Below are 17,483 nucleotides of genomic sequence, written 5' to 3'. Positions count from 1 at the left end.
CACCCATTGTTGCCCAAGAGTGAAAACATCAATCAGCTTTTCAGGACCTGCTGTAACAAGAAATGCATTACTGTTCACAGTCAGTGACGGTGCAAAAGTAGACTGGCTCGGTCAGAAATGGGGCAAAGGGCAAACTTGAAAGAGAAAACCATCCCTGAGACACTCAATAAGGTTGAGAGTGTGGGGTCCCAAAGAGCAAAGTGTAGAAGAGGAAACACTGTAAGAGCAGCTGGTATACTGACTCCAAACTCCCAGCTACTTTCCTAATATATCCAGCTTTGTAAGTGCAGCAATCTGATTACATAGAAATGGTAGATATAGCATACCTGCGTTATATGCACATTTTTCAACAGTGTTTTGTTAAGAGGGGCCCAAATGTTAAGAGGAAGAGCTAGCAAGATACCTTTTACTTCAGAACTGGGAAAGTTTAGGACTCAACAGTAACAAGATACTGCTGAGTCCTAAACTTTGCCAGTTTTGAAATAAAAGCTATATTTCCCCTATCCTGAACATGCTAAGAGGAGGTAGCCAGAATAGTGGTCTTTATTTTGAAAGACAAATGAGAGGCTTGCAGCTTTGTGAGGTCGTGGGAATACAGCAGCCTGCAATGATCTGGAGTTGGTATGAGTTGAATCACAATTCCTATTGTCCAGAATTGTAACAACACTCTTTTGGAGAAGAGATACACCTTGGACAATGATGGGATTAATTTTTTTTTATTACTAGTTCTGTAGGCGTGGTTTGATGGGCATGGTGTAGCTTGGTGGGCATGGCAGGGGGAGGATACTGTAAAATCTCCATCCCTTCCCCACTCCTGGGGGAAGATTACTGCAAAATCCTATTCCCTCTCCACCTCACTAACCTGGTTTCCAGCTCCCTTCTGCTGTGCAGGGCAACAAAAGAAGACCCAGCCGATCAGCTGGGACTCGGGAGGCAGAGAATAGATGGGGGTAGGGCCAGTCAGAGGTGGTATTGCTACCGGTTCTCCAGAACTGGTCAGAACCTGTTGAATACCACCTCTGACTTTGGATAAAAGGTATTTGGTTGGAAGATACACCTTGGATAAAAGATGAGTTGGAAGTTGTGCTTGTGTTTGTGTGTTATTAAACGATTCACTCGGGGTCGTGAGAGAAGTCCATGGCAGAATGAAAATTCTACAGCAAATTACAAGTATGAGAGGATCAAGATGATCTCGCCCGTCCAAGGTTGTCTGCAACATCTCTTCTCCAGATTCTTCTTCCTACCGAGAGAGCCAAGGAGTAAAGAGTTTATCGCAGCCGGGGCAAGTGCACCGTTTGCCTTTTCAAACATCGTTGCTGGCGGAGAAGACCAGACAGTCTGCGGCTTTTCTTCCGTAACCAACCCACGTTCTCTAGCGGAAACCCAGGTAAGGCGTCAACTGGAAAGCGTTCGAGGAAAAGCGCCTCGCTTCTAAATGACCCGCTTCTTCTTCTTCTGGGTGCCGCAATCTGCTATTCCAGGAAGTGGCTGGTAAAGGGGGGAAAGCAAATCAAATATTTATTTTCTCTGCAAAAAATGAGCGGCTCATGGGGCGAGTAGTCAAGACAGATGTCGCGAAGATTAAAGAAGAAGATCGTGAGTGATTCCAGTTAGATGCGGGACCGATCTCCACGTGAGAGTTAATGGATTTTCTGCTAATTTTCTCACCCCCCTTTTTTTGTTCCAGTTGGTTCGCCCCGGCCAGCCTTGCCTTTCACTGGATATGAAAGTGGGACGTGGTCCTTTTCTCCGCCCTGGAGGTAGAATAAGGAAGGGAGAATAAGCTGCTGGGCGAGGGGCTGCTGGGCAAGGGGCGCTTTGAAGATTCAGAGAGCCACCCGAGGTAAGAGAAGAGGAAGTAGAGAGGTGGGGACTTGTTGAAGATTTAAAGGCAAAACATGAGAAGAAAAGTCGCCCAAGTGCCCAGGGGTCATTCACCCCGCTAGTTTTCCTCTGGTGGCAGCCTTTACCTATGCGTTGCTCTCTTCCTGAGCCAACTCTGGAAACCTTTGAGTGTTGGGTTGTAACTCTCAAAAACTTTCTGGCAGGGACGAGGTCTAGTACGCTTCCCTATATAGGTTGGCTAAGGAGGATGGAAGCTGCACTGTATCATCTGTTGGGATTCCCAGATTGGGCCAGCTCAGAAAAACTGTCTTGGAGAAGGAAATAAATGGTTTATTATACAGTAGTTGGTTGCTTGGTGCAGTGTTTCTACTGTCTTCAATTGGGGGATTAGTGTTTTTGTGGATGGGGAACTCTTGGGGGAAGAGAGAGATGGGATCTTTTTTCCCTTTGGGAAACTTCTCCTCCCTGTTCCTGTCGAAGAAACTGTCTAATTTGAGGCAGCAAACCCATTTATATGAACAAATCAGCTCTGAACAAAATGGGAGCGCACAGCATCTTCCTGCTTAGCTTTAACAAAGAGACTCCCAGTTCTGTAAAGTTGCAGATGTGATAAAAAGAAAACTGTTTTTCAAACAGACTCTTGTTCAGGGAAATCTGTGTTTAACTGATTAATCAAGCAAAACAGGAAACCACTGTTTACTGATTAATCAAGCAACAGCTATTAAAAACAAGCTTCTTTTAAACTACAAGAACTTACAAAGAAAATGGGAGTTAGAAGAGCCAAGCTATCTTTTTTTCTCCTGCTCATGGGATAAGAATTATTGTTATTTCCTTATTGCACCTATGAACTCCATATTTCCATATTAGAGTTCAAGGAGGATTGTGTGAAAAAGCAATTAAATGCAACACAATCATACAAACAGCATTTAATCATGATAAAATAAAAATGAAAGTTTGAGGTGCATTTAAAAAAAAGAATAGATTAAAAAGAAGATAAATAACAAATGTGGTGTCAATACTGAGAAAGCGGCCTACTCAGCTGCTGTTATAGAAGTTATGACTTAGATCATCATGGAGAATGTGCAGGATTTGACTTTACTTCAAAGTCTACCTTTATTTTGTAAACCCTGACTTTCTTATTTGTAAACCTTGATATTTTTTCTTATTTGCTATTAAATATAGACTTTATGGATGTTTTGGACGAGGTAAAGAAGAGAACAGCATTACTGTGACAAAAGGATAGGTTTTAAATAAAATAAATCCTACAGCAATCTAAATATCCTTTTCAGAGATTTTCAGTTTCAGTTCAAAAAATGCGAAAGTCAAGCATCTGTAGGGGCCCTTTTCACTTTGTATGGATCATTTGTTTCATCCTTAGTGAGGTGGTGGACTGCTGAAAATTTCTGGAGCTTTCCCCAAGAGAATGGTTATTCTATTAGAGTTCATTTTTATTATATACAGAAATAACTAGGTTTTTTAGTGAAGAAATTTATGACAGTGATATTTTACCTTCACTAATTAAAACTGTGTTGTTATAACAATTCTAATTTTATCCCTGTGTTTATGCCCATAACTTTGTTTACATAATCCTGTTGATGCTTGGATTTATAAATGGTTTTATATTTTTATGGCATAATAGTACAGAAGCATTCATTGTCTCCAGGGGTGGGATTCAACTGGTGTTACTACCGGTTCGGTGATGCGCGTGCGTGTAAAAAAAACTTAAGTTGTGCCGCCTGGATAGCTGAAAAACACTGCGTGCAGGTGCACAGCATTTGAAAAGCCTCTTTTTTCCTGCTTTTTCAATCTCAGCTGGGCTGCACAAAGCAGCTGAGGTTGAAAAAGCAGGAAATAAAGGACAGGTAAGAGCCCGGGCGGGCAGGCCAAACAGCAGCAAACACAGAACCGGTTCTGTGTCTGCTGCTCTTCAGAGCTACCGCTTCTATAGATACGGGCAGAACCGGTCGCATCTCACCCCTGATTGTCTCTCCCTGGAAAAAAAGCAAAAATATTGCATTGCTATACTTCGTTAACATTGTTTAACCATAGTGTTCTTTGAACTGTAATAAATCATATCTATTATTTGATAGATCTGTAGCAATAGCAGTAACACTCAGACTTATACTGCTTCACAGTGCTTTACAGCCCTTTCTAAGCGGTTTATAGCATCAGCATATTGCCCCCAACAATCTGGGTCCTCATTTTATCAACCTCGGAAGGATGGAAGGCTGAGTCAACCCCGAGCCAGTGAGGATCAAATTCTTGGCAGTCAGCAGAATTAGCCTGCAATACTGCATTCTAACCACTGCACCACCCCAGTATTCTACTTTTCTTCTAGGAGCTCAAGATAATGTACATTGTTCTCTGTCTTCTGAGTTTTCCCCTGTATCAATCACTCTATGAAGTCGGGCTGAGCAAGAATGACCATGCAAAGGCTACACACACACACACACACACACACCCCTATGGTTTTCTATAATGGCTTCCCCAAATGCCTGCTTCAGATTACATCACTTGTGAGATACCAACAATGTGGGTGAGGCTTTTTTCAGCATAGATGGAGATTTGGCAGTAAATTCCCATCCTCCTGGCAAATGTTTTCCCTTCCACCAACAAAGCAATATCATATTGATTATAACAAGAACATTACATCTTAACTTAGCCACAGAATTGGCAGAACTTGCTGTTTCGTTCAGATGTAACTACCTACTTATTATAATGCCTGGGTGTCCTCTTGTGAGGATGGTCCTAATTTTCTGTTTTGTCTTCTTTCACCTAAGTGCCAGTGGAAACCCCAGGTGACATCCAAACCCAAACAGCCTGTGAGTGCCATGTCTCAGCAGCTTCTCTACCGGGCATTGGTGACTGCTAAATGGGTGTCAGAAGTTATCAAGTCTCCTCAAACAGGATCATCTGTGAAGCTCTTGGATGCCTCTTGGTACCTTCCCAAAATGAAACGTAATCCCCAGAGAGAGTTTGAAGATCGCCATATTCCAGGAGCCGCTTTCTTCGACATTGATCATTGCAGTGACCGCACATCACCTTATGATCATATGCTTCCCAGTGCAACAGATTTTGCAGAGTACGTGGGCAAACTAGGAGTGAGCAATGATTGTCATGTTGTGGTGTATGATGCAAGTGACCAGGGCTTGTTCTCAGCTCCCCGGGTCTGGTGGATGTTCCGAGCTTTTGGCCATGATGCAGTTTCCCTTCTAAATGGTGGGCTGAAGAACTGGATGAAAGAGGGGCATCCTGTCAGCTCTGGAAAGAGTCATCCTGCTTCTGCTGAATTTCATGCTTCTCTGGATAAATCAATGGTGAAAACCTATGAGCAGGTGAAGGAGAACATTGACTCACACCAGTTCCAGGTAGTAGATGCACGATCTGCTGGAAGGTATGCTGGGACGGAACCAGAGCCCCGACAAGGTAATGGTTTTCTTTAAGTTTGGAGGGTAGATGTGGTGGAATGTAGTCTCGATTCCCAGGAGGAAGGGGTTAGAGTTCCAGAAGAGCAAGAGGCAGTGAAGTTTGGATAGTTTGGATAGTTTGAAGAGGTAGAGGCTCAAGACAATTCATCCCGTGAAGTTCTCAAGAGTATATCTTTATTAGTGCAAACCGTTTCCTTTAGTTTAGCAAGATTTCTGTCTGTAGTTAAGGAACAATAAAAGAGATTGCATTGAGTAACTCAGTGTGTCTCTTTTGATTTTGGAGCATGACAGAATTGTCAGGCTAGTTTAGCTCTGAGATAAAAACCTCTGATTTTAAAGCTTTATGTTAAAAAAGGAAAGTTGTAAATTGTCAGCACTTCAAGATAGAAGAGATTACGAAAACAATGACATGTAGGTCAACACTACTTTTACTGTAAAGCTATGATAACAGAATCTTGTAAGTCTGATTATGCTTCCCCCCCTTCCTCCCCTTATCTACGCGTGAACTAGGGAGGGGCTTTGTCTGAGGCAGTTTTTGCTGGATTCAGGCTCCCTTTCATCTGACTGTGAACTTGATAGTGGCTCTTCCTGCTGTCTTCCAAGGACATTTCCTCTGACTTCTCCACAAGTCAAGAAACAAGAGGAAACTATATACCAATAGTTTCCTCCTAATAAAGGAGAGGACGGGGCATTATTTATTTATACAGTATATCAAATGACTGTACTTTATACATTACTACTTTGTATAATAAAATGTTTATAGAACTCTATTAACAGGCTGAGGTTGGGCTGTCATTATTCCTAATATCATACTAACTGCATTTAGTGTTCATCTTTGCTGCATCTTTCACTCCTTCTAGGAGAAAGATGAAGTACAAGGTGACAGGACTGCCAAAAATGGTAAAAAGTCTTCCCACATTGGAAAAGTACAGCATGGCTCCTGATTTTTTTTACAACTTTATTAACTGTCCTTCCCCAATTGGAGAAAATGTGGATCAAATAAAGTCCCCCCCCCCCCCTGCACACTAGAGAACTAGAAACAGTCATTCCTCATGTTCTCCAGCAGATGGGTGATATCAGTTAACCTCACCTCATATTCTGGCTTATTGGGGTAAATGGAAATGGGAGAGATTCATCCTTTGCCATTAATATAAACCAGTATTTTAAAAACTGACAAGTTTCAGATACATGGACTTTAGCTCCCAGAATTTCCCAGCCACCGTGCCTACTTAGAAACTTAGTGCTATGTATAGGATTTTAAGGTTTACTACACACAGTATTTGTGTGCGCGCACATTATTTCTAAATTGTGCTTCTCATTTTGCAATTTTGTTGAATGAACTTTAATAGTGTTTTATTTTTTTCAAACTTTCTCCAGGAATCGAACCTGGTCACATCCCTGGCTCTGTGAACTTTCCTTTCACAGAATTCCTCACTGAGGCAGGCTTGGAGAAAAGCCCAGAAATTATCCAAAGCTTATTTCAAGAGAAGAAAGTAGACCTCTCCAAACCTCTTGTGGCTACTTGTGGATCAGGAGTCACCGCTTGCCATGTGGCATTAGGAGCATACCTGTGTGGGAAGCCAGATGTGGCCATTTATGATGGGGCTTGGGTAGAGTGGTTCATGCGCGCACAGCCTGAAGACATTATCTCAGAGAGTATGGGGAAGAGCCTCTGAAGCACAACCTTCTGCTGAGACAAAAACATTCAAGAAGGGGATGGCCTTCAGGATGTTCTACCTGTTGAGTGAAATGTTTTAATGATGAATTGGGGGATTTGCCATTCTTTTGCTTGTCTCCATTGCTACGTATAGACACTGCCCGTTTTTCAAAGCAAAGAAAGCACTAATTATGGGAAGATTAATTTTGCACTGTAACTATGGCAAATTGTGTCATACTTCTGGCTATTTAGTATTAATTGTTCCTTCACTGAATCCTGTAATTTGGTTTCTATTCATTTTCATGAAAATGCCATAGTACAAATATTTTTTAAATCAAAAGCATTTTAGTGTCCTTAAAGATTCATTGCTTTATTTTGTGTTCTCATCCTGAAGTGGATCATATTCAGAAAACTTCTACCCATGACAGTTTGTGTGGTGAACTGCAGTTTGAATTCAGCTAGTTCTAGACTATACCAAATAGAAAATGTTTGTTCAGCTACCTAGTTCCTTTAGCCATTCTTCATAGGATTTAGTCGCCAGACTCCTTGTCATCTTTAATATTATCTGTTGTTGGTCATTTTTCTCTCTCATCTCATCCCATAAAAGCTTTACACCATCAGAAACCAATATCTGAAGGAATACGATGACATATCCTGACATACCCCACCACAAATCAAATTATTAACTTTCTCTTTCTTCCAAATCTCCACTCTCTAACAAAAGCATCATGTCACTATCTGAAATCCAACCTCACTGAAGCTAAAATATAATTTTACTGGCTCCAGAAAATTCTACCCCAAAACATCAATTCTGTTCCACTTTCAGTTCCATTAAGTTTTATTACAGGCATTCCTACCAAATTCTAAACCATGCTACACAATAACCTGACCACAGAAGTACTGATCTCTCAATACTAACTACTAACTCCAGCTTTTATTCACATAGGTCGCCTGGTAGTAAACCAAATGTAGGTAAGTTAGAAAGATAAGTTGTGTGATGTGGCATTTGCTATGAGGGGAAAATGGAAGTTATGACATATACTTTACTGGGCTCTGAGAATTATCTTAGTGCATTGGAGAAAGATTTCAGTCTAGACCAGGGGTGTCAAACTCTCATTGTCACGGCATCATCATGTGATATAGCATGACTTCCCCCCACTTTGCTAAATCAGGTGTGAGTGTGGCCACCACGTGACGCCTCCGGCTGCGAGTTTGACAGCCCTGGTCTAGACAATCTAAAAGAGAAATATGAGTCCAAAGCTAGCACTGGAGAAAGCATATCAGAATTGATCACCCCCCTCCAAGTCTCTGGAATTAAAGGCAGAGGAGGGGGACTTTCAGACTTGCAAGATTCTATTACTTTAACTTTACAATAGGAGTAACTGGTTTTGGTTGTCTGGTCTGCATTTGAAAAGCTGACATATTCTTAGTTAAGCTCCATGCTTTTCAAAGGATAAATGAACGCAGTGGATTACAGTACAAATCTAGAGAATTATGGTTTTGAGGGAAAGAAATTACATATGTAGGGCATCCCTGAACTGCAGAGTTTACTAATTTCTAGTTTACTGAACGGGGCTTAGGAAATTATGACATTCTTGTTTTAGAAATGACCCAATACAGATATCTCTGGAAAGAAAAGAGATTCTGAATCTTACAGCCTTCTTCGCAAAACAGAATGGAGATGTAATGATGCTCTAAATAAGATTTAGCTCTGGATAAGTTTGTCCAGGAGACAACTTTATCAATTCACCAATTCCCTAAGTGGCACTCAAGGAGCCTCATGGTTAATTTAAAATTTTGGAATATCATCCAGTTCCCAGATCTAGTAAAAATTCATTCACCTTGTAGGAGGCTTCAGTAAAAATGTCAAATCTTAGAAGTTCTCAGCCATTAAAATGTATTTGAACAGCATTTTTCAACCTTGGCAACTTTAAAATGGAAAATCCTTCCATTCCTCACTATCCTGTCAGAGCCAAAGAAACTTCTTGGATGAGAAGCAAAACACTTTCAAAGAAAAAAACAAGGAAGTCCAGTTGCCTCCTGAAAAAACACTTTTGGGAAAACCATGACCTGGATGACTGAGAATCTCTACAGACTTTAAGATGAGTGGACTTTTATTCAAACATGCTGACTGGGAAAATCTGGGAGGTTGAAATCCACTCATCTTAAAAGTTGCCAAGGCACGTTAAACACAGCTTTAAAATTGTTTTTGCACTTTCTGCTTAAAAAGCTCGTTGAGCTGTCATCCAAAGGACGTTCGGCAAAGAACGCTCTCGCTCAAGTATCACAACACTGGGCAAAATAACCCGCCTCCGTGAATTTTGGGTGCCTGCTTAAGTCTGAAATGCGCGTTAGCCTCGAAACAAACTACAAGCCCCAGAATCCTCCGGGGCTCCACACCTGCAAGCCGCGTCCCGCCTCTTTGTGAAAGTAGGAGGGGACGCGCCCAGAGAAAAGAGATGAGAATGGAACGAGGGGAGGACGCGCCGGCAGCGCAGAAGGCGACTTCGTACGCGTGGGATTGCTCGCAGCAGCCGCTTCCCCCCAGCAGCCGAGGCAAATGGGTTCGGCTGAATGTCGGGGGCACCGTTTTCTTAACCACCAAGCAGACCTTGTGCCGCGAGCAGAAATCCTTCCTCTGCCGCCTATGCCAGGGAGAGGAGCTACAGTCGGATCGGGTAAGCGCCCGCGCTCCGCCGATCCTCCAAGGGAAGCGCGGTGGTTTTGCTAACACGCGAGCGTTTCCCCTTCGCTTAAATCGCAGGGCGTGGAAAGCGCCGAAGCTCCTGCTGTGGCCAGCAATGAAAAGGGGCGGGGAGGGGGCTTTGTTTCGGAAGATCTTGAACCCCACTTGGGAGTAATCTTGCTAAGGGATCGAGCCTCCCCCCCCTCGCTTCACCCACTTTTGTGGTCTGGCCCCATAAGCAGAAGTCATGTTTTTGTTGTTGTTTTGCAAAGTCACACTCGCATGTTCAACACAAAGTTGGTCAGGAGCCTCGAGTCTCTTTCTTCCCACCCCGCTCCGCCCCCGCCCATTCCTCAGGGCTTTGGGAGCTTTACGTAGGAACGGGGGTTTCTTTCCCGGTACGCTTGGGCTACCTGCACAGAGTTTAAAAAGCGAGGCAAGTCCTTATAGAAGCATCCCGTTTTCTGGCCGGGCGTCTCTGCCTGCCTGAGCAGCGACAGTGTAAGCGATGCGACTTGTTTTTGAAATGCCTGCAGGCCACTCGCTCTGCTAGTGGAAAAATGCGGACGTGGAGAAACCCCAAGCTTCTGCTCTGTGCACGCGAGGGTGCTGATTAAATGGAGATAAATGTGCTTGGTCGCCTCTTATCTCCGAAAGCGCGCCGATTTCCGTTAAAAGCACCGAGAAAGAATTGCGAAAACTCCACTTGTCCACCCCAGGGGGCTGGTTCGCTTCCAAGAAATCTTGCCCAGGACACAAAATTAGCCGGGAATGTAGGAGTCGTTTCCTTCCTCTTCCTCACCGTAACACCCTTTGTGGGTCCTTTGCCAGTGATTCCAAGAGTTTATCTTGACGCTCGATGCAGCTTTTGCTAAGGCTTAATGTAGTCTTGGGCAGCCGTTCAAAAACTTCATCTGCAGGATGTTTTTTTGGGTTGTTGTTGTTTTTAAATGGAGTTAAAGCATGCGGCTCAGTCAGGGCAAGGGCGGTTGGCTTCATTGTTTCTTCTCCAAGGATAGGCATAAACAATACGGCCTGGAAAGAGTTGTTATGATAGGATCAAAAAGTTACTGACTTTGGACATGTTAGGCTAAAACATGTCGTTTGTATAGTTGGATGGCTGGATTTACACACAACTAGGCTAGGTGAAAGAAGTGCTTTAGCACAATGAAGAAATCCAGCCATTGTGATAAATACATCTTGTGAGCCAGATTATCAACTAAAGCCATAATATAAGGATAATTCATTTAGGTGCAGGGTGTTATGAGATACATTTTAGTCACCCTGATTTACACTTCCATTCCAAACTGAATAGAATTTATATAAAATGTAGCTTGTTGGGTGAACCCAGCCAATTTGATTAATTCAGGGCACATCTTAATCTGTTTTATGAATATTGTATAGTCTTCGTGACGGCATTGTTTCAAATTGGCCAATATTATTTGGAGGAAGTATACAGTTGTGCCTGCGGAAGCAAGCACAAACACACAAAGAATGGGGGCCTTGCCAAATCCCTCTCCTATTTTTCTTGGCAGCTTTGCTTTTCTCCCCCCTCTGATCCTGCAGATACATGCCATTGGTTTTGACTTTGTTTTCGCAAACTTAGCCATTGTGTTACGTAAATAATAGTTTATGCCATAGCACAAGTCTTGAATGAACTCAGTATATTGATGTAGTGCATTCATCATTTATCTAAGAAATGTTTAAATACTTAACAGCTTAAATATCTTTATAATTATTTTCCCTGAATCTCCTGCTATTCAGCTACGTTTAATGACTTAGGGTCCCCATAAACATGACAGAGACAAAAACATCTTTTGCTGAGTGTGCGTAGTTTTATCCAGACTTTCTTTTTTGCCCTTTATTCCCCTAGTCAAAAACAAACAAACAAACTTCTGCAAGATGTTTTCTCTTTGGAGAGTTGTTCCTGATTGATTTTTTTTAAAAAGCAGTTTTGAGATACAACACTTTTTGAGATATAATAGTCATAGGTGAACAGTATATCTGTGTAACACGTTTAATGTTGGCAATACAATTTGGGCCAGTCCCTCTCTCTTGCCTTCAGAAGATGTGGGAGCTTCATCACTGGAAGCTTTCAAGAAGAGACTGGACTGCCATTTGTCAGAAATCGTGTAAGGACTCTTGCTTGGGTAGGGGGTTGGGCTAGATGACCTACAAGATCCCTTCCAACTCTGTTAATCTGTTAAAGGTGGCTGTTGTGGAAAAAATAGGAGCAAGAAGGAGAATTGTAGGTGTTCATCGCCTTGAGCTATTTATAAAAAAGGATAAAGGCAAGGTATAAATAATAAATACCTTCACACTTTGTAGTTTTATCAAGATCAATTTCTGATCAGTCGTTGCCATTTTATTCCCATCAATATGGTATGTATGAATCTGTCTTCTCTCTCTCTCTCTCTCTCTCTCTCTCTCTCTCTCTCTCTCTCTGTGTGTGTGTGTGTGTGTGTGTGTGTGTGTGTGTATAAAACATTTCAAAAAGTTTTGCCCTTTGTTGTATTATTTTGAATATAAACTTAGGTTATTCAACCTTTTGGAGAAGAATCCTTGAACTCATGTTCTTTTACCACACTTGAGTAATGAAGGCTCAGCTAAATTGGTTACCGGACTGCTGATTTCTTAAATGATTCTCACTGGTTTAAGTTCAAGGCTTACATAAGAAGCACATATCCCAACTGGTGTATACTCCTTTATTATTGAAGCTGACCATTAATTATTTCTCTCTGTTCTGCTTTTAAGCAGTTAATGATCCATCATAATGTTTCATTTGTTATCCCTGAAAACTACATTTATTCAGTGGTTTGGGTGAGGGATTGTATTCCAAACCTTTTGAAGATCCAAGTAAATAAAGAACTCAGAAAAATTAGTGAAACAGGGATAAATGCAAAATATTGTTTAACACAGAAGCTATACTGTCAAGAATTAGTACTAAGATAGAAATTAGAAATGGGGAGAAGAAGATCACCTTTTTGATTCAGGAATTATTCTATAGTAGAAATAATGGCAGAAGTTAGAAATCTAGATATGTAAACATAGATGCCTAATGAATAGAGAATAACTAAGATAAGCAAACATTAGGATTACTTGGCTAGTGAATTGGCTATAATTGTAATGTCAATTTGATGTTTATAGTTGTTTGACAGTATTAATGGACTACAGAGAAAAATGAATAGTGGGCCTAAACATGCAATGTAAAATTCATAACAAGGATAAGTGAAGATGAATAGATATTGAGAATAATAGCTATAACTATTATACGTATAAGATTTATTATCGGTATGTAATTAAGAATGTAGAGATTGCACCCGGACAATATACTGTTACTGTGAATAATGAAATCCTATATATAACCAAGAAAATTGTACAATAGAAAGTATTAATATGTGATGTATAACAAAGGAAAAGTACAATAAAAATATTTGAAAAAAAAGTTAGTGAAACATGCCTTTGTTTGATGGTTTGCTTTTGGTTTAGGACGAGACTGGTGCATATCTCATAGATCGAGATCCAACTTATTTTGGACCTATTCTGAATTTCCTCCGGCATGGGAAACTGGTACTGGATAAAGATATGGCTGAGGAAGGTAAGTCTATAGATTTGTATGTTCTGGAACCCAGGTATATAAATGTATATACAGGTATTCCTTGACTTAGAACCATTCGTTTGGTGACCATCTGAAGCACTGAAAAAGGCGAATTACAATTCTTTTCACTGCCATTGCAGCGTCCTCAAAGGTTTATGTGATCATTTATGACCATTGCACTATTCTGGGGTCATGTGATCATCATTGGTCATCTTCTCAGCCAGCTTCTGACAAGCAAAATCAATGTGAGAAGCCAGATTCACTAAAGAATCACACGATCCATTTAACAACTGCAGTGATTCGCTTAACGGTGGCAAAAAAGGTCATAAAGTGGGGCAAAATTGGACAACTGCCTAACTTAGCAATGAAACTTTGGGCCCAATTATGGTCATAAGTCGAGGACTAGCTGTATTGTTTATAGTGGGCAATGAACGTACAGTAATTGATTGCTAAGGGCTGTTTATTCAAGTGCCTCTGAAATACACTTGAGAATACTCTTGTCTCTGTGTCTGTTGTCTAAAATCATATTTCATGACAGTAATATAGCAGGACCTTAAGAAATATTTAAAAATGTTAAATATTTTCTGGCAATAAGTTTTTTTCATGAGATTGAACGCTTCACATATTTTCTCCGGAAAGATTTCCCATGTTCTATAACAATAACATAGAACAATGCATTATACCAGATTAGACTATTCGTCTGACACAGTAATAAATACTTATGCAGTAAAACTCTCAAGGTTCTTTTTACTGACCAAAGGCCCTTTCTTTCCACCATTGTTTCTCTTCTTTAAAGTGGGTAAAATGGTTTTTTAAATTAATGAACATGAAAAACACAAAGTAACATAAATCTTAAAGGTAGATATAACATAGTTAAGAGACAAACATCCCCTAAACCAGGGGTCCCCACTATTGGCTGTGGGTCCCCACAGCTCATTTGGAAGCAGCTCATGTAAGCAGGGGAGGGTGAGCGTGTATGCGTGTGCAACTCTCATGCAAATGGCGGGCTCATGCGCAAAGCTCTGCTTGCATAAATGGAGATGTATGCTTGTGTGTGTGCCTACCATTCACACAGAACCATCCCCTCTCTCCCTCCTCCCACGAAGCATCCAGCCATCAAGTTGGAAAGATTGGGGACCACTGCCCTAAACTGTCCCCAATTTATATGAAAAATTCTCCAATATTTGTTTTGCTCACATCTGAGATTCAGCCCTATCTACTTTTTATCCTATTTATTTTAACTTTATTTATTTATTTGATTTGTCAATCGATTCCAAGATAATAGGTATAAGTATAAACATGAGTAAGAATACAGGAAATAGGTATGAATAAATGAGGACAAAAGGACAGGGATGGTAGGCACAATTGTACACTTATGCATGCCCCTTACAAACCTCTTAGGAATGGGGTGAGGTCAATAGTGGTTAGCTTGAGGTTAAAGGAGTGGGAATTAGAGGATGTAACAACAGAGTCAGGTAGTGCATTCCAGGCATTGACCACTCTGTTGCTGAAGTCGTACTTTCTGCAATCAAATTTGGAGTGGTTTACATTGAGTTTGTATCTGTTGTGTGCTCTTGTATTGTTGTGGTTGAAGCTGAAGTAGTCGTTGACTGGTAGGACATTGTAGCAGATAATTTTATGTACTACGCTTAAGTCCAACCGTAGGCGGTGTAGTTCAAGGTTGTCCAAGCCCAAAATCTCAAGCCTGGTATATCTCTGCCCTTTATGGTCCACAACCACCCTGCATTAAATATTAACTGTCACTCAGGTTGCTAAGAATTTCTTAGCTCTGGTTCATGATGATTTACAGCAAAGAGTCTCTGGGGTTCAGAATAGAGTCTGTCTTAGTCTTGAAGGGGTTAAGATTAAAGCCAGATGTTAACCCAGAGGACTTCTGGATGAAAAACAAACAATTTTACTACTGAGTAAATTATTCCTTTATTTTTTAATCAGTTCTTTCTCTTGTCCTTCTTCTATTATATAGAGATATGCTTATTCAAATTAGCATTTATATTGGTTTTATAGTTTTAATTGATTATGTACTTTTTTCTTCCTATATAGTAGCTGCTTTTGTTTGATTTATACATAATTATTGTTTTATCTTTATAATATAACTAAGGCCACTTTGGTGAAGAAGACTGGATAACAAAAATTAAAAAATAGGTACTGCTTAGTTATTTTACCTATCTAGTGGCTTATAACTTGGTATCTCTTTGCTGGGCTGTACTTTCCAAATAGCTCTGCTAAAATGTAGATATCTTCAGAACATTTTCTCCAGAGAAAACTTGAATTTCTGGCATACTTCCTGAACTAGCAATCTGCCTTAGTTTAGTACTAATACCTGAACTAGTGCAGAAGGGTGACCTTATATTCAAGAGGAAAGAAAAATGTCAGATTTCTTGAATAATTCTCATAGACACAAACCTGTCTCGTCATAATAATTAGCAATCAATTTCAACAACTCCATATCTAGGTAATCCTCAAGTTATGACAATGGAGACCAAAATTTCTCTTGCTAAGTAAGAGTTAGGTTAGTTTTGCCCCATTTTTCAACCTTGTTGCTACTGTTGTTAAGTGATTCACTGCAGTTGTTAGGTTAGTAACATGGTTGCTAAGTGAGCCTGGCTTTCCTTTGGCAGAAGGTTGCAAAAAGTGATTACATGACCCCAGGACACTGCAACTATCACAAATGCATGCCAGTTGCCAAGTGTCTGAATTTTGAGCACAGGACCACGAGGATGCTACAATACTCATAAATGTGAAAAAGGGTCATAAGTCATTTTTTTCAGTGCTCTTATAATTTCCAACGATCACTAAACAAATGGTTGTAAATTGAGGACTACTTGTACTACATTTCCCTTAAAAAATCAGTAGAACATATAGGCGTACTACGCTAAACCTATAGCTAACATACTTGTTTTGCTGCTAAGATACAGTTTGGTGTAGAAATTAAGGCATCAGGCTAGAAATCAAGAGGCTGTGAGTTCTAATTTCACTTTACGCATGAAGTGAGTTGGTTGACCTTGGCCAGTTGTTTGCTTTCATACTGAGGAAGAAGGAACTAGCATGGCACTTCTGAAAAACGCTGCAGGGGGTAGTTGCTGGGAGACAATACTGACTTGAAGGCACATTTTCTCCTCCCATCACTGCTGTGCCACATCAACCAGCTGACTACTGAGCACCTGCTGCTAGCTGCCTTCTGATCTTCAGCCTCACCTCTTTGTTGCTTGCACCCAAGGTGGATGCCCTTTCTTCCCCCACTTTGGTACACTACTGGACATTAAGCTAGCAGCTGAACTGGGGAGAAAAAAGGAGAGGCAGGCCAGGCTAGTTTCTCACAAAATAAACGGTGGAATAATAGTAGCATACGTTATCTTAATCTGGGACAGAGATTGATGTCTTTTTATAATGAAAGTTGGCAATTCCTACTTATTGTACCCTATGACTATTATTAAGTGTTGTACCTTATGATTCTTGACTCTTGACGAATGTATGTTTTCTTTTATGTATACAGAGAGCATTTGCACCAAGACAAATTCCTTGTGTGTCCAATCACACTTGGCCAATAAAAAGAATTCTAATTCTACCCCACTTGGGGATGCCCACATGGATATAGTCCTCACCCACCACAACCATGCTGAGTTTGAGACTCTGAACTTGAAAATGATATTAAAGAGCAATTGTATTTATTTACTTCTGTACTGTGGTCCTTGCTTTGCTTTGGCTCTACCATCTATTTTTAATTGCCTGCATTCCCTTGGTGCAGTTCTGTGTTGGGAAAATGAGAAACAGGCCAAACAGTGCTTCACAAGGGTGATGGTTTGTACCCTTGTAAATGCACTGATGCTTGGTATTCTAAATATTTAGTTTTTGACTTCGTAGGAAGCAGTTTCTTTCCTTCAAAAAAGTTATCATTTTGCTGAATGCTGTTTATTACTCTGTGTTCAGAAATCCTAACAACCAGCTGCAAATGACATATTATGGTTTATTCTTGTTTGTGATAACAATCAGCTAATTAAACAGTAGAGCAAACCATCCAAATAGATACAAGCTATAATTTCCAGTGGTCAAGGAAAAGAGTTTACTGTAAATGTTTAAATAGCTGTAAGAGATAGAAGACAATGGGAAAGAAGGAAGAAGTCTGATGTAACATGAAAGCTACATGTTATGTTTTTATTTTTTTACTTTGCTTTTAGTATTTCATTATCTTGTATCTTTTCTAATTTTTAACATCAGCTTGAAGAATGTAAAGTGATTATATGCTTATAA

At 40.5% G+C, this 17,483-nt stretch overlaps 2 protein-coding genes across 6 annotated transcripts in view; both read left to right on the top strand.

The window, feature by feature from the left end:
- Positions 1 to 1,081: 1,081 nt before the first annotated feature.
- MPST (mercaptopyruvate sulfurtransferase) lies at positions 1,082 to 7,289 on the top strand. 3 transcript variants are annotated; one of them, XM_026695757.2, is made up of 4 exons: positions 1,082 to 1,387; positions 1,688 to 1,843; positions 4,626 to 5,271; positions 6,651 to 7,289. In XM_026695757.2, the coding sequence occupies exons 3-4, from the start codon at positions 4,677 to 4,679 to the stop codon at positions 6,947 to 6,949; spliced, it is 894 nt and encodes a 297-aa protein (XP_026551542.1). In that variant the 5' UTR covers positions 1,082 to 1,387; positions 1,688 to 1,843; positions 4,626 to 4,676; the 3' UTR covers positions 6,950 to 7,289. The 3 variants fall into 3 exon arrangements, with proteins under 3 accessions (XP_026551542.1, XP_087790946.1, XP_087790947.1); XM_087934820.1 differs by lacking the exon at positions 1,082 to 1,387 and adding an exon at positions 1,535 to 1,596; XM_087934821.1 differs by lacking the exon at positions 1,082 to 1,387 and having other exon boundaries at positions 1,705 to 1,843; positions 4,632 to 5,271.
- Positions 7,290 to 9,062: 1,773 nt separating this feature from the next.
- Positions 9,063 to 17,483, top strand: part of KCTD17 (potassium channel tetramerization domain containing 17) — a 30,742-nt gene continuing 22,321 nt past the window's right edge. For 2 of the 3 annotated variants that reach the window (XR_015743889.1, XM_026695783.2), the window contains exons 1-2: positions 9,357 to 9,608; positions 13,106 to 13,214. Coding sequence is in view for 2 of the 3 variants with exons in the window: in XM_026695783.2 (XP_026551568.1) it covers positions 9,390 to 9,608; positions 13,106 to 13,214 (328 nt within the window). In the remaining variant the exon portion in view is untranslated. Of the gene's footprint in view, positions 9,609 to 13,105; positions 13,215 to 16,728; positions 17,319 to 17,483 lie in introns of those variants that run through there. The other variant, XM_087934824.1, reaches the window with a different exon arrangement.

The sequence above is a fragment of the Pseudonaja textilis genome, chromosome 5, assembly GCF_049901715.1.
Source record: "Pseudonaja textilis isolate UNSWEBS1 chromosome 5, rPseTex1.2, whole genome shotgun sequence".
Classification (NCBI taxonomy): domain Eukaryota; kingdom Metazoa; phylum Chordata; class Lepidosauria; order Squamata; family Elapidae; genus Pseudonaja; species Pseudonaja textilis.
The sequence above is the reverse complement of the archived record's forward strand: the minus strand, read 5'-3'. Positions and strand labels throughout refer to the sequence as shown.